We start from the raw sequence: 17,310 nt of genomic DNA, 5'->3' as shown, positions 1-17,310 counted from the left end.
ACTTGAGAGCATCTTCTGGTAGAGGTAGTGGATTTGACATATCCATCCCTCCCTCTTGGTTTGCTCTCTTGAGGACTAATAAGCCACATGTGTTAGCTATCTGAGTGGGGTTGGGAGTGGCTGTGGATGAGAGAAACTGGGTGGAATCAAATCCTTGACCTTGGCCTCATTAGCAACGGGATCAAAGCAATTGAACTAATTGTGCACAGACATTTCACACGACACTTATCTACAAATGACTCTCTGAAAGTCATAAAAATCATTATGATAACGAGATAAAGGAAGAAACAAGGCTAATAGATGTCCTTTTAGATGCTTTCCACAGAGCGTATGATGGTATCATCTAGCGAATAGCAAAGCATCGACTCTATTCATCATGGATCAGGCAGAAGGGAAGATCTGTGGTGTTGAGGAAGGAGCCCGAGTGCGTGTGTGTTTTTTAACTTTGGTGTTTTTAGAAGTTTTAAGAATTTACCTCCCAAAGTAAATTCATAACTGGAGAATATTGCGATTATTAAAACCCTGGTATACCCTCGCTACAGTTATTTTTAACTTCTTTTTTCATTTTTGGGGAAAATAAGCAGACCATGAATATTTCTGTATTAAAATTTCTAGAAAGTAGCTACCTTTCCAGGTGTACTTGTATTCTAAAGTAACCGACGCTGTCTTAAAACCATAGAGGTGAAGCAAAGGGAGAGATCATTCTGCAATTATTTTCTCTCTCTCAATCCCTCTCAGCATTTGCCTACTTTCAACAAAATACTTCCCTTAGGGTACCTTCCTCTTTATGTTTTTTGATTTGCAGAAAGATGAAGCTGTTAATGAGGATAATCAAAATATGTTGACTAGTTTCTTTTTAAAAAAGGATCACAAACTAGCTAGGGTTTTTTGTTTGTTTGTTTGTTTTAAATAAGTTTGAACTTCAGAGAAAAGTAAACCATGTCACTAAACAGACTTAAGAAGGTGAAAAATATTACAAATTTGCTTTTTCAAGCAATTTCTGAAAAATGAGGTTTCTAGAATTCTAGGGGCAAGGGCTCAGGGGAGGATGACCATTTTAGTTGTCATATTTTAGGAAATGGTGACCTATGTGCCGAGGCTCTCAGTCTGGTTAAAACACACTGGTTGGCATAAGTAACACGAAGGGTGTGTCATTAAGCTCACTTTTGGGACAAGTATTTAGAATGACTATCAGCATTGGACGGATACAGAGGAAGCCCCCTCTGACGAGGCCTGCTGCGGCCTGCCGTCCCTGGAAAGCACCCTCGTGGCTCCATCCGCCACTCGAGTGGAGCTTTCATCTGGTTATCTTTCAAGGCAGCCTGGGTGGCCACCAAAAGCACTTGACATCTTGATGCACTTCAGCAGTTTTACATATATACAAACTTTGTAGAAAAATAAATGTGTCGTTCGTCACCACATATGTTGGTCTGGGGAGTGAGGTGCTTGCTGTTCTGCCTCCCGAGCTGTTTGCTGTGCTCTCTCCTACAGTGGAGATTGTTTTTGCTGTCGTCGTTGTTCTTTTGGAAACTAAAATAATTTCAGATATAGGAAGACTACCACAGATGGGTCCCTAAATCCAGCGTGGTTGTCTTTATCTCAAGTGGATAGAGGTAGATGAAATTGTTAAGTGTTGCTACCACTTCCGGCTTACAGTGTTCAAGGCAAACCTTCAAGACTTGAAATCTGCAGCAAACCTTTATGGGACCTAATCTGTTATCACTTCTCGACAGGCCATCCAGGCAACCGTGACCTATTCTACTTTGCTTTGGGGAATGTGATGAAGAAGAAGAAACAGCTGGTTCAAGAAAAGCCTTAGAAACATGGCTGTAGTTTATAAAGACAATAATAATATTTTCACATCGAATGGGTTTAGATACACGTAATGGCACACCAAAGGGAGCAAGCAAACCTAGTCAAAATGTTTTCTTAGGTTATTAAGAGAAATCTACAAAAAAAAAAAAAAAAAACCCTATACTTTTCTGGGTCAGAGAAAAAAGTGAAAAGTGCATAGCAGTTTGAAAAAATTCTCCAAGTGCATTCTAGAGTTTTTAAAACTTGTCTTTTTTTTTTTCAGTGCCATTTATTGTTATAAACTGTTAGCTTCAGTAGATTTGTTTGTGTGTGACTTTGCCTAACTAAACAGAATCTGTCTCGTTAAATTCCTTTCTATCTCTATGTTGATTCTTTCAACTAAACCAACAACAACCGAAGTTTCCAAACTTTCAATGGCAAAATTAATCAACGTCCCAGGTCTGTATGTTTGTTCGGGTCCAAAATATGATAGTGACCAGGTATTCGTGGGAGACTCTGAGCATAAGAATTTCTATGTCTATCCTATCACTTTATTGCCACACAACTTTGGGTTAGGCATTTAACATCTGCTGGGGCTCAGTTTTCCTCATCTGTCAAATGGAGATGACTCCGCCTTTCCTCCCTCCCTCCCAGGGCGTTTTGAGGAGCGAATTACTTACTATGTGTGCAAATGCTTTGTAAGGTGTTATTCTTTTGGATTCTGAATCATATTTTATTTAAGGAAATACCTTAAAAATCAGTGGACAGTCTCCGCTTACATGTCAGTTTTGTAGGAGAGGGGCCTGTCTTGATATTGACTTTGATGGGTAAAGAAAACACCAACAAGAAATTCGGATTGATAATCCAACTTGTGTAAAGGCCACCAACTCTATTATTGGTTTAACAAGAAATGTAAAACATTTCAAAAAACCAACGTACTACTTGTAGACTGAAATGACAGTCATCCTTTTAGCATCAATAAAAGGTTGCAGATTTGAAAGGCTTAATTACGAGGTAAAAATAGGTAATTAGAAAGACAGGTATTTTGAGATAGATTGTATTTGAGAAAAAATAGGGATTTTGAGATAAATTTTATACTCTTGTAGGCAAGCATTTAAGAACAAGTATCTTATATGGAAATTCTGCAGTAGTTTATTTAATTTATGCATTTTTTACCTGGAATATGGCCTCGGCAAGTATAAAAGAATTCTTTGCAATAGTCTTTGCAGAGCAGGGGAAGTCCGAGGTCTCTTTCCAAGGCTTCTCTCTCAGGTGAGTGGAACAGGCTCTGAGAATGCGGAGAGCAAAGCGCACATTTGATTTCCTCCAGTAACTTCCCACATTCCGTGTTGTTGGTAACAGAAAATATCTGAAAGCCATAAATCAGAAACAAACTTCTTTTTAGCTATGCGAAGTTAGGTTCAGTAACCCCCAGTCTCCCCCCCCTTTTTTTTTTTTTAAATTATGTAAGTAGAAAAGTATTACTCAGCCAAAGTGGTTGCCTTAGGAGGATTACCATGTCATGGTAGAGAATGCCTTTCTAAGGGTCCCCGTGGTCTCTTGGGTTGAGATGGGAGAGCGAAGGCGATGGATGCAGGAAAGTGCTTCGTACTCTTGCAAATCAAAGTCTGGTTATTTGTCTTCCATGTGTGAAAACTTAAATGACAATTATATTTAGGCCCTTTAACCCTTTATCACTTTACTCTGCCTCAAAGTATATGCTGACTGATACTTTAAAATTGTAAATACCTTTATCCAACTGCATGTAAAGAGAATTTTTAAAAACATGGCTTATTTGTGTAACAGGTAAATAAGGAGTAGGTAAACATTTCTATTTCACTCCTGAAATTCCTAATATGATATTCTGAAAGATGTTAATTGAATTACATTTTTCTAATTTCAATTAAAATTTTCAATCTAGAGATTGCATAGGGTAAGTTATAGGAAGTGGGGGAAACTATCTCCCTTTCATGTCCTATTAAAATAATACCTGAAGCAGAATCAAGTAGGTTTAAGACCAATTTTTATTATTCATCATATCTTAGCCAGGAAAAACTTCCTAACTAGCTCCTCAGGTATGTTATATGTATGAATAAACACAAGAGTCTCATAAAAGTGCTTTTGTATAGTATTTAGTAAATTTTAATGAAAAAAAAAGGCATACTTTTATCCTTATTTATACGGTATTAGGTCTTTTATTTCAATAAGACCAACTTTGGAGTCATTGATTCATTGAGGTTAGAAATTTGTAGATAAAATAGGTCTCAGTGTCTAGTACTAACTTTAAAAAACTGCCTTCAGGAATCCCTCTAATAAATACAGAGGAACAATATCTGCACAATATTTGAGACATGAAATTTAATCCTGTCTAAATCAACAATGGATTTTACATATTAAAAATAAACACCTTTGAGATTGAATTTTATACCTTTTCTCAGTTTATGTAACTATATTTATACTTAATTATTTAGAACTAGGAACTGAAATTAACATCTTTAACTCGAGTATTCTTTAAAGCAAATATTTCATTCACAAGTTGAAGCTCTAATTTGAGTACATTGTAAAGCTTCTGTTTTTATAGCGTAAAGATATTCTAGGTCATCACAAAATTTAGATCTGAAAGAGCAAAGCAGCTAAAAAAAATCCTTGAGTGCAAGCATGATGAAATTTTAGGCTGTGGTAATTAAATTTCAATAGAAGCTACCTGATTTCAGGAAAAAAAAATACAATATGTTGTAGGTATGATAATCAGAAAAGTCACTATTAATCACAATCGTATTTACATTTCAATTTGTATCAATTTATTTAAATGACAATTGCTTAAATGGTTAAAGATTTCTAAAAGGAAACATACACCAGACACTTAGAATTTGCATTCCAAGAATGTTTTAAATGTCTTTTATTGTCCATACTCTGGCAGACCTCACCAGATCCATTCAATATTAATACTGTTCGACTTTGTTCTGTTTGTTTATCAGACAGCAGTCCTGTTAGAACAAAACTGCAGGATGCCGAAACCACCTCTTTTTGCTGGCTGAAAAACTGGAATGTAATTACCTTTGGTTTTATGGAGAATATGCATGCTTCCATTTTTTATAGCTGAAACAAAATGATCCCCATATACTCTCCCAGCTGCTGTCCAGGAAGAAGCCTGATTTTAGTGTCTAAAGAATTTTCTCTTTTACAATTTTTGGAATGTGTCCTGGCCACAAGATCTCGCATCAGAAGTTTCGGAAATAGGATTTAATAAATTATCTGAAATCAAGTATAATGTTATTCTTTGTAAAGTTCCATGCTGTCCCGGCCCAGCAGGACGGTAACAGTTTGCTCCGTGTGAGGTCTGCAGTGTAAATACCTATTTGAGCATAGATAGAGCCATCATTCTGGCTTTGGTTTCAATGAACCAATAGTCTTACTGAAGTCAATTAAACTGACTCAGTCCAAGCTGCAACACTGTTTTAGACAGATGCGTACTGGTGTGTGTGTGTAGGGTATTTTTTCTTCTTTTCGGTCTATGTGTCTGGGCCTAAACAGGTCCTTAACTTTATGTCTGACAATGTCATCAATCTTAAGAAGAAATTTAGGCTAATTTCCTGTTTCGATTTTTAAAAGCCATATACGAAACCATCAAATTATAGTGGTTTCAACTAAATGTACTTTGGAAATCATGTCAAACTTCGAAACGTTATTACAGCGTGCCTAGTAATGATTGTGGCTGTTGCTAATTTATAACATCTGGCAGGTCATCCTTTAATCTCTGGCTACATGAAAGTAAAATCCATAAAAGAAAGGTTAGATAAATCCTGGAACACACAGAGAAGCGTGGCCTACAACTATAGCTTATCAACAGATAGTAAAGTGGGTGACAGAGACCTTCTGTATTTCTCTTTATTTATCAAGTAACTAAACAAAGAGGATAAAAAGGCACCCCCATGGGCCCGATGAGTGGACAAAAGGAGAAAACACATGACAGTATATTAAGATGTCGCCTTAAGATCACTTGGTACACGGAAAGTTATTTCTAAAAATCATATGCCTACAAGGTTCTTCAGCTGTTGGGTAGAACACATGCGTCTCTGGACTATAGTGCTGGATTATGTCATTAAAGAGTTCAGTTTCAATTTTAGGCTAATATGTAAATAGATCATTGTACTAAGGCAGCTGTTAAAGGGACCCCAGGATGAGTTATTTGTTTAGTTGGATGTGTTCAACAATAGCCTTTGTCCCTGAAAGAGCCAGAGCAAACAAATGATTGTAAAAGGGCACACTTGAAAACAATTACTTTTCACCCATTCCTTGACAGCTTTGGCTGTGAAACCACCCAAGGTAGAGAGAGCTTCTATGCCTCTGTAGCTACAAGTTAAGTTTTAGAAATGGGGGCATTTCAATTGGTTGCGGATTCAATTTGGCTAATGGGAATTAGATCTTTTTAGCATGTTGTATTTAGGGGCTGCAAAAATATTGTTAAGACTATATAACTTCCTAAATTTTATTTATAATGGTAGTTAGCCACCTCGTTACAATACACAAAACTATTAAAATAGACAAAAATGTTAAAATATAAAAGCGTAACGCCATAGCTAAAGAACTGAACTCAGTGCTAGCTCATTACATTAAAGAAAATGTGTTAGTCTGGAAACTGGATTTAACTGTGCAGCCGAGCATGCTCAGTAGTCGCACCTAGTTAGCTACCATCCATTTGTCTATGGAGTTTCTTCCCATAGGAAAAGGTTACTCCTGTAGTTTCTTGAAAAGTTGCAGAAATCTTTCTGGGGATTTTTTTTTTTTTCATAAACAAAAAAGGGCCCTTTCAAATAGCCATCATTTCTCCTGTACATGCATTATGAAATAAGACCCTAACATATATTATAAACCAGGAAAGCTTAGGAAGAAGGGAAACACTGAAGTTTATTATAAAATAACATGTTTTAAAAACTATTAAAAACTGAGAGCTAACATAGGTCAAAAATGCATAGGCATAGCTGTATCAATCTCTGATTTGGACAATTTGAGTATTGTTGGTTTATAAACCATTTGTAATGAAACCAGCAAAGTCGAGTGCACCATATTTAATTCAGAAACATTTCCCAAATGAGTGGAGGTTTGTTGGATATTGGAAGCATGTAAAATGGAAAGGAATGTGATGGCTAACGTGGCAGATTGCTTTCTAAAGAATGATCTCTTTAAAAAACTTTTTTGTATAACTTCTCTTAAGGGTTATATCTCTCCTCAGTCGCAACCCTGCCCTTTGCCCACTCTCAACTACATTTAGTTGAGAACAAAGTTTTTATTCCTCATGTCCCTGGAAGACTTCGGTATTGCAGGGGTCTGCAGGTCATGGGTGTACTCAGGGTGCACTGCACACAAGGACACTTAATGGCAAATATGTCTAAACCTTCCTCTGAATTTCCTGGTTCTTTTGGGCTCCTGGTAAAACCCCACAGATGATGTGAATGTAGAAATTCTGTAATTTAATTCAATTACAACACAGGAGCTTAATGACATTGTTTCTGAAGAAAATGCCGGGCTATCTGTTCTCCGAATCTCAGACTACTGCTGCATATGGTAAGAATAAAGAGAGAGTTGCAGCTGAAAACCTGCAGCAAGACAGTTCTCACTCATCTGGGAATAGAGGGAGTCGGACAAATGCTCCCTCAAAAGGCATGAACATTTGGACAGAGCTGGGGACTGAAAGAGAATGATGTTCTCTAGTTTCACCCATTAGTGAACCAACTAACAAACACAATGGTGTTGTTGTTATTCTTTTGCCATAAGCAACAGGACTCTGTGTGTGGGCAGCAGTTTAGTGGGGAGGAGGATAAGTCGACCCCTTTTTGTCCTATTGATTTTTTCCTATTTGCATGACTTGAGCAAATTAAATGATGCAATATGGCTTTTTGTTACAAAACAAAGTGAGAGATACCACCCAGACACATATGTTGATTCGTAGGAGCTGTTTACATGAGAATAGAGTGAAATCTACCGTGAACTGAGCATAAAAATTAGATTCAGCCAGGGTATTTTTTTTTTTTTTTTTAATGCTTGGGCCAGCAAGACTGTGAAGCACAAGTTTTCCAAGAGTCTCTCAGACCTTGACAACTGCAGTGTTGTAACAGAGGAATTCTTAATTAAACCTAAAATGGGGAAAAGGGGGGAGCAAAGACACCTGATTGTTTATTTCACGTGCAGTGATTGTTAATGACGTGATCCCCCAGGCTTTCTTTGGAGTACAGTAGACGGCACACATTACTGCATCTCGTGGCAAGAAAGGTCGCAAACTGAAAAATAAGCATGTCTTTCCACTCAACCAACACTATTTCCATATTTGTTTAAACTTACTAGCGCAAGGCAAATGTAAATGCCCTTACTCCCGAAACAAGTTTCTAGAGATCTTCCTAGACAACTAAAAAAAATACCATTGAAAGCCTGAATTTATAATATTACACAACATCGCAAACGGAGACGGAGAACCATCTCCGTTTTATGTGATAAATACGCCCCAGCAAAGTCTTTCGCCAGTTTTTCAGGTTCCCAGCTGGAGTACTAGGAGTTCCCTTTTCGCTGTTTCACGATTGTAACGTTAGACAACCCCCTCTGACGGGGCTGGGGATCATAAACCAACCATGCTTCAACATCCTTTACGATTCAGCCCTCTCCCTAACCGAGCACGTGGAGAAAGCTGCACAAATCTTTTTACCCTAGCAAAATAAACCGGAAACCACAGCCACCTTAATTTACAGTTTCACCGCAGCCAATGCCCGATTCGATCCAAACACACTGTTAATCGCGATTCTTTTAAAATATTTACCCAGCCCCGAATGCGGGTACCACAGAAGCTTCTGTTTTCTGAGACAGGCAGTTTTGCACAGCATCCCGACCGCGGACTCTTGGGGGCGGGAGAGGTATCTGTGCACCCCGAGGAACGCACAACGGCATCGCGCTAGCGCTTTAGAAAAGTTATCAAAAAGAACCGCCCGAACGAGTTGCGCCCTTCTTACAGCCACCGGCACTGCCGGAGCCACCGGGAACGCCACCCGGCCAGTCCGCCAATCCCGCACGGGTGAGGAGGGCGCGCGCCTACCTTGGAATCCAGGCGCCCCAGCCCCGGGCTGTCACTCCGCAGGCAGCAGGACAGGCGCGGGTAGAAGCCACCGCACAGCATCTCCTCCCCGCTCAGCAGCTCCAGCTGGGACATCACGCGCCTGTCTCTCCTTTTCAGGCGCCTCGGAGGATTCCCATTCAGGCACCGTCTCCTCCTCGCTCCGCTCCCTTCGCTTCTTTCCCCAAACTTAGCATCTCCTTCAAAGAAGCCCAGAGCCATGGCCAGCAGCAGCAGCTTAAATGAGAGCATCTTCAGCATCGTCTGCCCGCAGCGGCCGGGGCTGGGCGCGCGCGGACGAGGGGGGAACGCCACTGCCCAGCAGGGGCACTAGGGCGCAGCTCCAGGAGGAGGCTGCGGGGCGGCGGGGCACGCGAGAGGCAGGAAGGTGGCGGCGGGGCAGAGACTATGTAGAGCGATGCGACTCTGCGGAAAATAAAAGTCGCGGAGGTGCGTCCAGCGCCTCGGGGGAGCCCGAGAAGCGAGAGGAAGGTGTGCGGGTGACACCGCTCGCAGTCGTGCCAGTGTCAGCTGGGTCAGGGGCTTTTCGCTGCGGCTGCGAAGCGGGAGGAGGAGAAGGAGTTGGGAGAGGAGGAGGAAGAGGAGGAGAAGACGGCCACAGAGGTTCACTTGTCCGCGTAACGGGAGCTGTTTAGGTGAGACAGTAGCAGGAACGGAGCCGGCGGCGACGGGGCAGGCGAAGGCAGGGCCGGCGCTGGGCTCCGGATGATGCTGAGGTCTCCGCCCGCGGCTGCAGCTTCTCACACAGCCTCTCATGTTTCGTTCCCTCTTTTCTTCTTCTTTTTAACTAGCGCGCGGGGAGGTGCTGCCACCGCGCGCCCCTTGACGTCACCGCTTCTCGCGCGCCCCCGCCCGGGCTGGGGGGAGGGGAGGGGACGGCCCCGGCGCGAGCGCGTCCCCTGGGCCCCCGGGATGCGCAGGGAGGGGCTGCGGGCCGCGGCGGCGCGCGGAGACGGGGGGCCCGGCGGCGCCCCCGGAGCCAACCTCCAGGGCGCGGCACCCGGCGCGCCCGCCTGGCCCCGGCGCCCGGGTGGGGGCGTCCGCGGTCCCGGCTCTCAGGCCGGCCGGCCTGCACGACCCCGAGAGTCCCCGCTGGCTCCTTTCTCCTGCCCGCGCCCCCTCTACACGACGGTGGGCCATAGGCTGCCGAGCTGAGGCTCCGAGAGAAAGTGAGTAAGAGGGGGCCGCGGGAGGTGAGAAGGGAGGGGCCCCTTGCAGGGCCTCCCCACCCCGGCCCCGGCCCGCCCCTCGCCCTGGAGGAGGATGAACCGAGTGGGCTGGCGCAGGCGGGAGGGAGCTTGTCGACCCCTTTCCCGCTCCGGGCCCGACGGACTCCCCCTGTGCCCCGGTGATTTTCAATGTGAAGTTCGAATCGGTAGAGCTCTTCCTTGGGGTCTGATTTAGAGGCGGGGGTACAACGCCGATGCTGCGTGCGAGCCGCCGGGTAGGTTGAGATGGTTTGAAGACTGTCCCGAGAAGAGGTCTCCATCCTCGCCTAAGGTCCTGCGCGCTACTGAAACGGCACGAGCGCGTGCGCGTGGGCCGGGGTGTCGCGGCCGAGTTTGCCTGCGGGAGGGCTTACCGCAGCCTGGGCGGGCCGGCCTCGGACGCCCCCTTCCAGGGCCCCACCTGTGCCCTGGAACTCAGCCCGGCCCGCTGGCGCCGCCCCGGGATCGCAGGTTTCCCGGCCCCAGGTGGACGAGAGGAGAAGCAGCTGGCCGAGGAGTCACCGTTCATTTTAAATGAAAAAAAACAACAAATCCTGGGGAGATTTCCCCGGAGGTCTAAATATAGAGGCATTAGTTCTGGAGGGAGAACTCCTCGCAGGTTTGCGGGTGTCCAGAAGCGGGATGCACTGTGTATCTTGTGAACCTAAATAAATGAAACTCTTCCCCAGTTAGACAAAGTCTGCCTAAAGAAGTGTTTCTAAAACGATCTGTATATTATCACGAGTGGTGCTTTGACGTTTACAGAATCCCTGCAAATTGGCATCAGGACGAACCTCCAAGGGGTTGCATGCAAAACGTGCTTTCCGCCCACCTGAGTATTTAACATGGGAGCTGATGCTTTTTGGTGGATGGATTTTGAAGAGGAGATAAGGCAGTTTTCCCATTTTGGCAATGGAGGAATGTTTGCCATATATGGATCTGCTTTACTTCTGGGACATAGATTTCGCCAAGCTAATGTGGAAGTTGGCGACGTTGGAGATGGATCGCTGATTGTGCTGTTAAGGGCGCAGTGACTGGATAAGGCTCGTTGTGCCCGTTTCACTTCCTGGGCCTGGATTCACTTTACTAGTGAAGCTAGGTTTTTCCTAGAAAGGGTGACCGGTTAGAATAACCAAAAAGAATGTGCTGGAATATTTGATCCAGTCCTGAGTTCAGTGTAGGGTCCCTATAACAAATTTAACCATCTCTCCCAGGGGCTGGTGTATACGCATGACTTCTGTATAAACGTGATGGCAAATGCGTCTTTCTGATCCTCAGACATTTTATCTGACATTCTTCCTGCTTTGAAGATTTTAGTATAAAATAAATCATAAAGTTATAAGGGCTTTAAGACTCTAAACTCTCAGTTAATAAACAGATCTGGAGATGAATCCCATCAAGATTAAATCACATGCACGATCTCATCTAATTAGGTAGTTTAAAAAGCAGGACCCGGGACCCAAATTAGGTTGATTTTCTCTATCCAAGGCTTTATCCCCAAATATCAGTTTTATGTTCTTTATCCAAAATAAAAACCTTTAAAAATCATATTTCAGTGGTTTGAGCTCTGGCTCCAGGTGATGAATCCATCTTAGTAGTTTAAAAACAGGCCTTTCTTATGCTTGTACTTGATTAAGGATTCTTAAAGGTAAATTAATTTTGGTTTTAAAAAGTTATGCAGCTGTTATAACCTATGACCCTAGGTTTCAAGATATAGGGAGTTTATAAAGGATTACGGAAATGAGACAAACTTGTTCTTTATTGATACATGGGAGTTAGAATTGATTCCATCTGTTGTTAGTTATGACAGTCAATAAATAGTGTCACTGATGAGATAGGTGAGCTTATTCTCAGTGCCACTGATAGAATTTCCAAATAGTCACTAAGCAGTGTTATACATGTGAACTAACTTCTAATTTGTTTTTCACAGAGGGAAATCGCAAAGCTCACCTACAGCCAGATTGACAGCATAATTTTCTAGGAATCAGGAATTGACACTGGGTTATTTCCTAAGATTAAACTTTGAAAGGCCCCTTGGAGGCTGCCCAGCCATCTGCACGCTTGAACGCGAAAAATGGTCTTTCATCAGGGAGATCGCCCTCTTCAGCTAAATCGTCAGAAGTGGTGAAAAGAAGGGACCTCTACCCAGCCAAACTCAGCCAGACAAATTAAATCGATCTTTGTAAAGCAAGGAATGGAGGTGCCCAAAGGTGGCCAGATCGCTGTCTTCTGCTCCCACCAGCACTGAGCAGCCCCTCCGGGACTGCCGCCTACATGTGCTTGTGCCCTGAGCAAGGGCACCTGGCCGAGGTGGTGAATGGGAGCCGATATCCTGTCCGTGCTCCACCCACAAAGAAGTCTCTTGATGCATGGCTGTGTCTACCCAGACAGTGTGGCTCCTGTTTCTCATTTGACCCAAGGCACCTTGTATGGGCTAAGGGCAACTCGGACCTTCCCACCCCCATACGCCATCCCTATCCAGGATTACATCCCTTACCTCAGGTGGATTAAAGATTCTCTTGAGCAATTTAGGTTTGTTGTAAAAGATGAAATGTTCGACACAATTGAAATTTAATAGGCGAAGTTCCAAATGTTACCATATATGTGAATTACGTATGTACATATGTAAATATGTACGCACATCTAGTGACGTCGATGCACATTATGTATCGGAAGTTAGCACATTTGGTAAGCGTATAAAATAAAATTGTTTTGGGTATTGAAATCCGTTTTATATATGGATTTCTGGCCTTCACAGAAATATGGACTCTCATTCTATTTCAACAAGTACGTATTAAATATGTGTGTGCAGTAATAAAAAACAATGCAAACACCTGCCTCTAGGTAGTTAATCTAGTAAGGAAGACAGATGATAAGGTCACAAACTTACCATTGTAAATTATGATAAGAGGGGCTATGAAAGAAATGCCAGATGGAGCATAACAAGGCACACGCGTTTCAGACTTAGTGACTGGAAAAAGCCTCTCTGTGAAAAGGAAATTTCCGCTGAGACCTGAGGACGAGTCTGAAGGCATTTATAAAGTGACTCCATCCTACTAGTCAAAGTACAGAAGCATTTGATTTCAGATTAGAATATGATAGATTGAAGGGAAAACAGAATAAAGCATGTAACTAAGAAAGAAACGGCTACAGGCCACTAGGTAACTAACAAAGTTATACTCATGTATTTGTCATTTTGCAAGTTTCCTTTCTTCTTTCGTATCTTCATCCATCTTTAAATCCTAGCTTTCCACTCAATTTGTAGGAGTTCCGGTTCGAACAGCCCTTCAGCCATTGCCTCTCATCTAACCAGCATATATATTTTCTGTTTTCATTTGTGCACTGTTGATAACTCTGAGATTTTTTTTTTTCACACATAGTCGTTGAATAGCCATGAGATGGTAAGCTCCAAAAGGACAGGAATTACAAGTTTTTCTTTGGAAAGTCTCAGCATACAGTTGACAGCCTGTCAATAAATACTGCTAAATGGCCAATCTAGTTTGACTTCATACTTTTTAAAGGTTTGAAATGGAGGAAGTGTTTGGATTATAAAAATTTTAAATTCTTAAGCAAAGGGAAGATGCCACTTAAAGTGCACTATCACTAAGGAATTTCAGGAGACATTGCTATAAAGTGTGATTCTGCAGAGGAAGGGCAGTCAATAAAGCCATGGAATAAATACACGGGATTAAAGCAAGCACAAGAGAAAACGATGCACTCAAGAGACGTGATGAATACAACAGGTGCGAGGCTGCTGCAGGCATCACAGCATACGGCCTTGCAGCAAAAATTTTTTAGAAATAGAGTATACTCTAACTATGAGAAGTATCTTATGGTAAATACATAAACCAGTGACATACTTGTTTATTTTCGTTATCAAGTATTACGGACTGTACGTGATTGCATGTGCCATACTTTTATATGACTGACAGTGCAGTGGGTTTGTTTACACCAGCATCGCCATGATCATGCAAGTAATGCATGTGTTCCTACTGACCTTATGACACGTGAAGACAGCTATGACGTCACTAGGCGATGGGAATTTTTAAGCCTCATTATAAGCTTATGGGACCACCGTTGTATATGCAGTCTGTCACTGAACTGAAACGCTGTCATGCAGCTTATGACTGTGCGGTGTCAGGAAAGGTGTCTACAGAGGTATGAGTGGAGACTAGGGCTTAGAAATTTGAGCCGAAACTTGAAGCGGCAAGCCACATGCACGTGGATGTCTGCAAGCACAGGCGACAAGTCAAAGGCCAGGAGGCAAGCATGCTCGGTGTGTTTAAGGATTAGCAAAGACACCATGTGGCTAGGGCAGAGTAGGTGACAGAGGAAATGACAAGAATGAGGGCAGAGAAGGAGCCAGGGATCTGGATAGCATAGCATCTTGTAGGCTGCATTGTCGACTATGGCTTTTATTCAGAATGAAACGGTGCTCACTCGGGGGTCTTGTCAGAGATAAAGAAACTGCTCCTTAGAGCAAATTAAATATAAAGAATTGGAGCAAATATAAGGCGTGGGGCACAATGGGAGTCAGGGCTAACAGGACCTGGACGCTGGTGGGAGGCCCCGGCATAACTGCTGATTAGGGGCTGCTGCCCAGCGGGGCCCCCAAGATGGTGAAATGAGTTGATTCTGGGCATGCTGGAAGGACACTGGAGCCTGGAACCAACTGCCACTAACAGAATGTATTAGTTTCCTGGGCCATAAAATGTACCACCAACTAGGTGGCTTAAAGCAACAGAAATGTATTCTCTCACAACTCTGGAGGCCAGAAGTCTGAAGCCAAAATGTAGGCAGGGTTGGTTCCCTCTGAGAGATTTGAGGGGGAACCTGCTCCGGCCTCTCTCCTAGTCCTGGTAGCCTGAGGGGTTCCTTTCCTTCGTTAGCAGATGGAGCCTCTCTGTGTCTCCACACCACAGTCCCTCTGAGCCTGTCTGTCTCTCTGTCCACATTTCTCCTGGTTATAAAGACACCAGTCATAGTGGATTAAGACTTGTCTCATCTTAACTGCAAAGACCTCATTTTCAAATAAGGTCACATTCACCAATACTAAAAGTTAGAACTTTATCATCTTTTTTGGTGGGAAGTGGGGGGGTTTACACGATTTGACCCATAAGACAAGATAAGGGGTCCCTTCCAGGGAGATGCAGACAGGAACGGCAAGGCGAGAGGAAGAAGCAAGTCCCTTCCGTCGTGGTTTTACCCTCCAGCTTCCCTCTTCCCCCCTGTTCTAGGTCAGGTTGTCAGTAAGCAGAGTCCAAAACATGGAACCTTGGGCAAGTGATTTATTGAAAGAGTACTCTAGGAAGCAGGATAAGGCAGGGGAGAAATCCAGGTAAGGATGAAGCTAGGGATGTAAGCTGGAAGCCTAGCTTTAGCCTGACTCCGTAGGACCACAAGAATAACTGCAGTACAGAACTGGTCCTGACTTGAGATGAGAGTAGGGTGAGGTGGACTGGTTTTCTAACCCATGTACTAGTGGGTTATCCTTTGTGGGTGGCCCCCTAGGAGCCACAAAGCCCCAAGTAGCCATCTCCACTGTGCCAAGAACAATTCTCTGGAGAATGAGCCACTATGAACCTTTAGCAGCCTAGCAAACTTTATAGCATTCTACATTTTTCAAGGAAATTGTTCCTTTCATCTGTTGACAGAAGTTCTTCATAACATTGCTTTGTTATCCTGTTATTCTATAGACTCTATAGTAATGATACTGGTAATTCATGTCTTTTGTCTCATTTTCTGCTCACTGTGGCTGGAAGTTTTATCAATTTTATTGATTTTCTCACAGAACCAGCTTGTGGTCTCATTGATTTTTCTCTATTGTTTTTGTTTTTTATTTAATTGATTTCCCCTCTGACCTTTATTGTTCATTCTCTTCTGCCTACTCTGGGTTTCGTTTGCTCTGATTTTACTAGTTTTTTATGATGGAACCTGGGAACATTGGGACCACTCTCTTTTTCTAATGAAGGCACGTGTACTCTACATTTTCTCGTTAGTATTGCTTCTGCCACATCTGACAACTTTTTAAATGTTGCGTTTTCAGTTTTATTCAGTTCCAAATATTTTCTAATTTACCCTTTCAGTTCTTATTTCTCATAAGTTTTTAAAAGTGTTTTATTTAGTTTTGAAACACTTGGAAGACTTTTTTGAAACCCGTTATTGATTCTAATTTAATTCCATTGCAGTCAGAGACTATAATGTGTATGAATTTTTTTTTTATTTTTATTTTTTTACATTTTTTGAGAGGAAAATGGTCTATCTTGGTAAAGATTCTGTGTACAATTGAAAAGAATGTATGGTTTGCTGTTTTGGGGTGGAATGTTCTATAAATGGTTAGGTGGATTTGGTAGATGGTATTGTTCAGTCTCTTGTCTTTCTGTTGATTGTCTACTCGTTCTATCAATTATTGAGAGAGAGGAATATTGACATCTCTAACTCTCGTATGATTATTCTGTTTCTTTTTGCAGCTCTATAGTCTTTGTCTAAAATATTTTCATGCGGTGTCAATTGGGTGCATAAGCATTTAGGATTGTTATGTCTAACTGATGCATTGCCCCTTTGGTCTTTATGAAATGTCCTTCCTTATCCTTACTAATAATCTTTGCTGTAAAATCTACTCTGTTATTAATACAATCACTCTTTCTTTGGATTAGTGCTAACATATTTTTTCATCCTTTTACTTTTAATTTATTTCTGTCTTTATATTTAAAGGGAATTTATAGGAGACAGCATATAGTTGAGTGTTGCTTATTTTTGCCAATGTGACAGTTTATAACTTTTAATTGAGGCGTTTAGACCTTTTACATTTGATGTGATTATTGACCCAATTGAGTTTAAAATTCATCATCTTTTTATTTGTTTTATTCCATTTATTGTTTATTCCCTTTTAATTCTTTTTCTTTTGGAATATTTTTAGGTATTCCACTTTTTATTTGTTATTAGCTTATTAGCTATAACTTCTTTTTTGTATGTGCTTTAAATTTTAGAATATTTTTATCTTATCATAGTGTATCTTCAGTTAATATTATACCACTTCATGTATAATATAAAAACTTTAACGGTATACTTTCATTTCTTCCTGTCAGCCTTGTACATATGCTCCCCATATGTTATAAACTTCAGTGTGTATTGTTATTTTTTCTTTAGACAGATATTTTTGTTTTAGAGAGACTTAAAAGAAAAAAC

General features: G+C 42.0%; 2 protein-coding genes across 2 annotated transcripts in view; one reads left to right on the top strand and one right to left on the bottom strand.

Moving 5' to 3' along the window:
• LOC107520348 (hedgehog interacting protein) overlaps window positions 1–9,804 on the bottom strand; it is an 87,794-nt gene extending 77,990 nt beyond the window's left edge. The window contains exons 1-2 of the mRNA XM_036233523.1: window positions 8,876–9,804; window positions 2,971–3,163 (exon numbers count right to left, since the gene is read on the bottom strand). Coding sequence (XP_036089416.1) covers window positions 2,971–3,163; window positions 8,876–9,154 — 472 coding nt within the window. The 5' untranslated portion in view covers window positions 9,155–9,804. The remainder of the gene's footprint in view (window positions 1–2,970; window positions 3,164–8,875) is intronic.
• Window positions 1–16,967, top strand: part of ANAPC10 (anaphase promoting complex subunit 10) — a 246,919-nt gene extending 229,952 nt beyond the window's left edge. The window contains exon 6 of the mRNA XM_036233529.1: window positions 12,053–16,967. The gene's annotated coding sequence lies outside the window, so the exon portion shown is untranslated. The remainder of the gene's footprint in view (window positions 1–12,052) is intronic.
• The last annotated feature ends 343 nt before the right edge of the window (window positions 16,968–17,310 follow it).

This window comes from Rousettus aegyptiacus, unplaced genomic scaffold (genome assembly GCF_014176215.1).
Source record: "Rousettus aegyptiacus isolate mRouAeg1 unplaced genomic scaffold, mRouAeg1.p scaffold_m13_p_16, whole genome shotgun sequence".
Classification (NCBI taxonomy): domain Eukaryota; kingdom Metazoa; phylum Chordata; class Mammalia; order Chiroptera; family Pteropodidae; genus Rousettus; species Rousettus aegyptiacus.
Note: the sequence above shows the minus strand (reverse complement) of the source record. Positions and strands in the feature narration are given on the sequence as shown.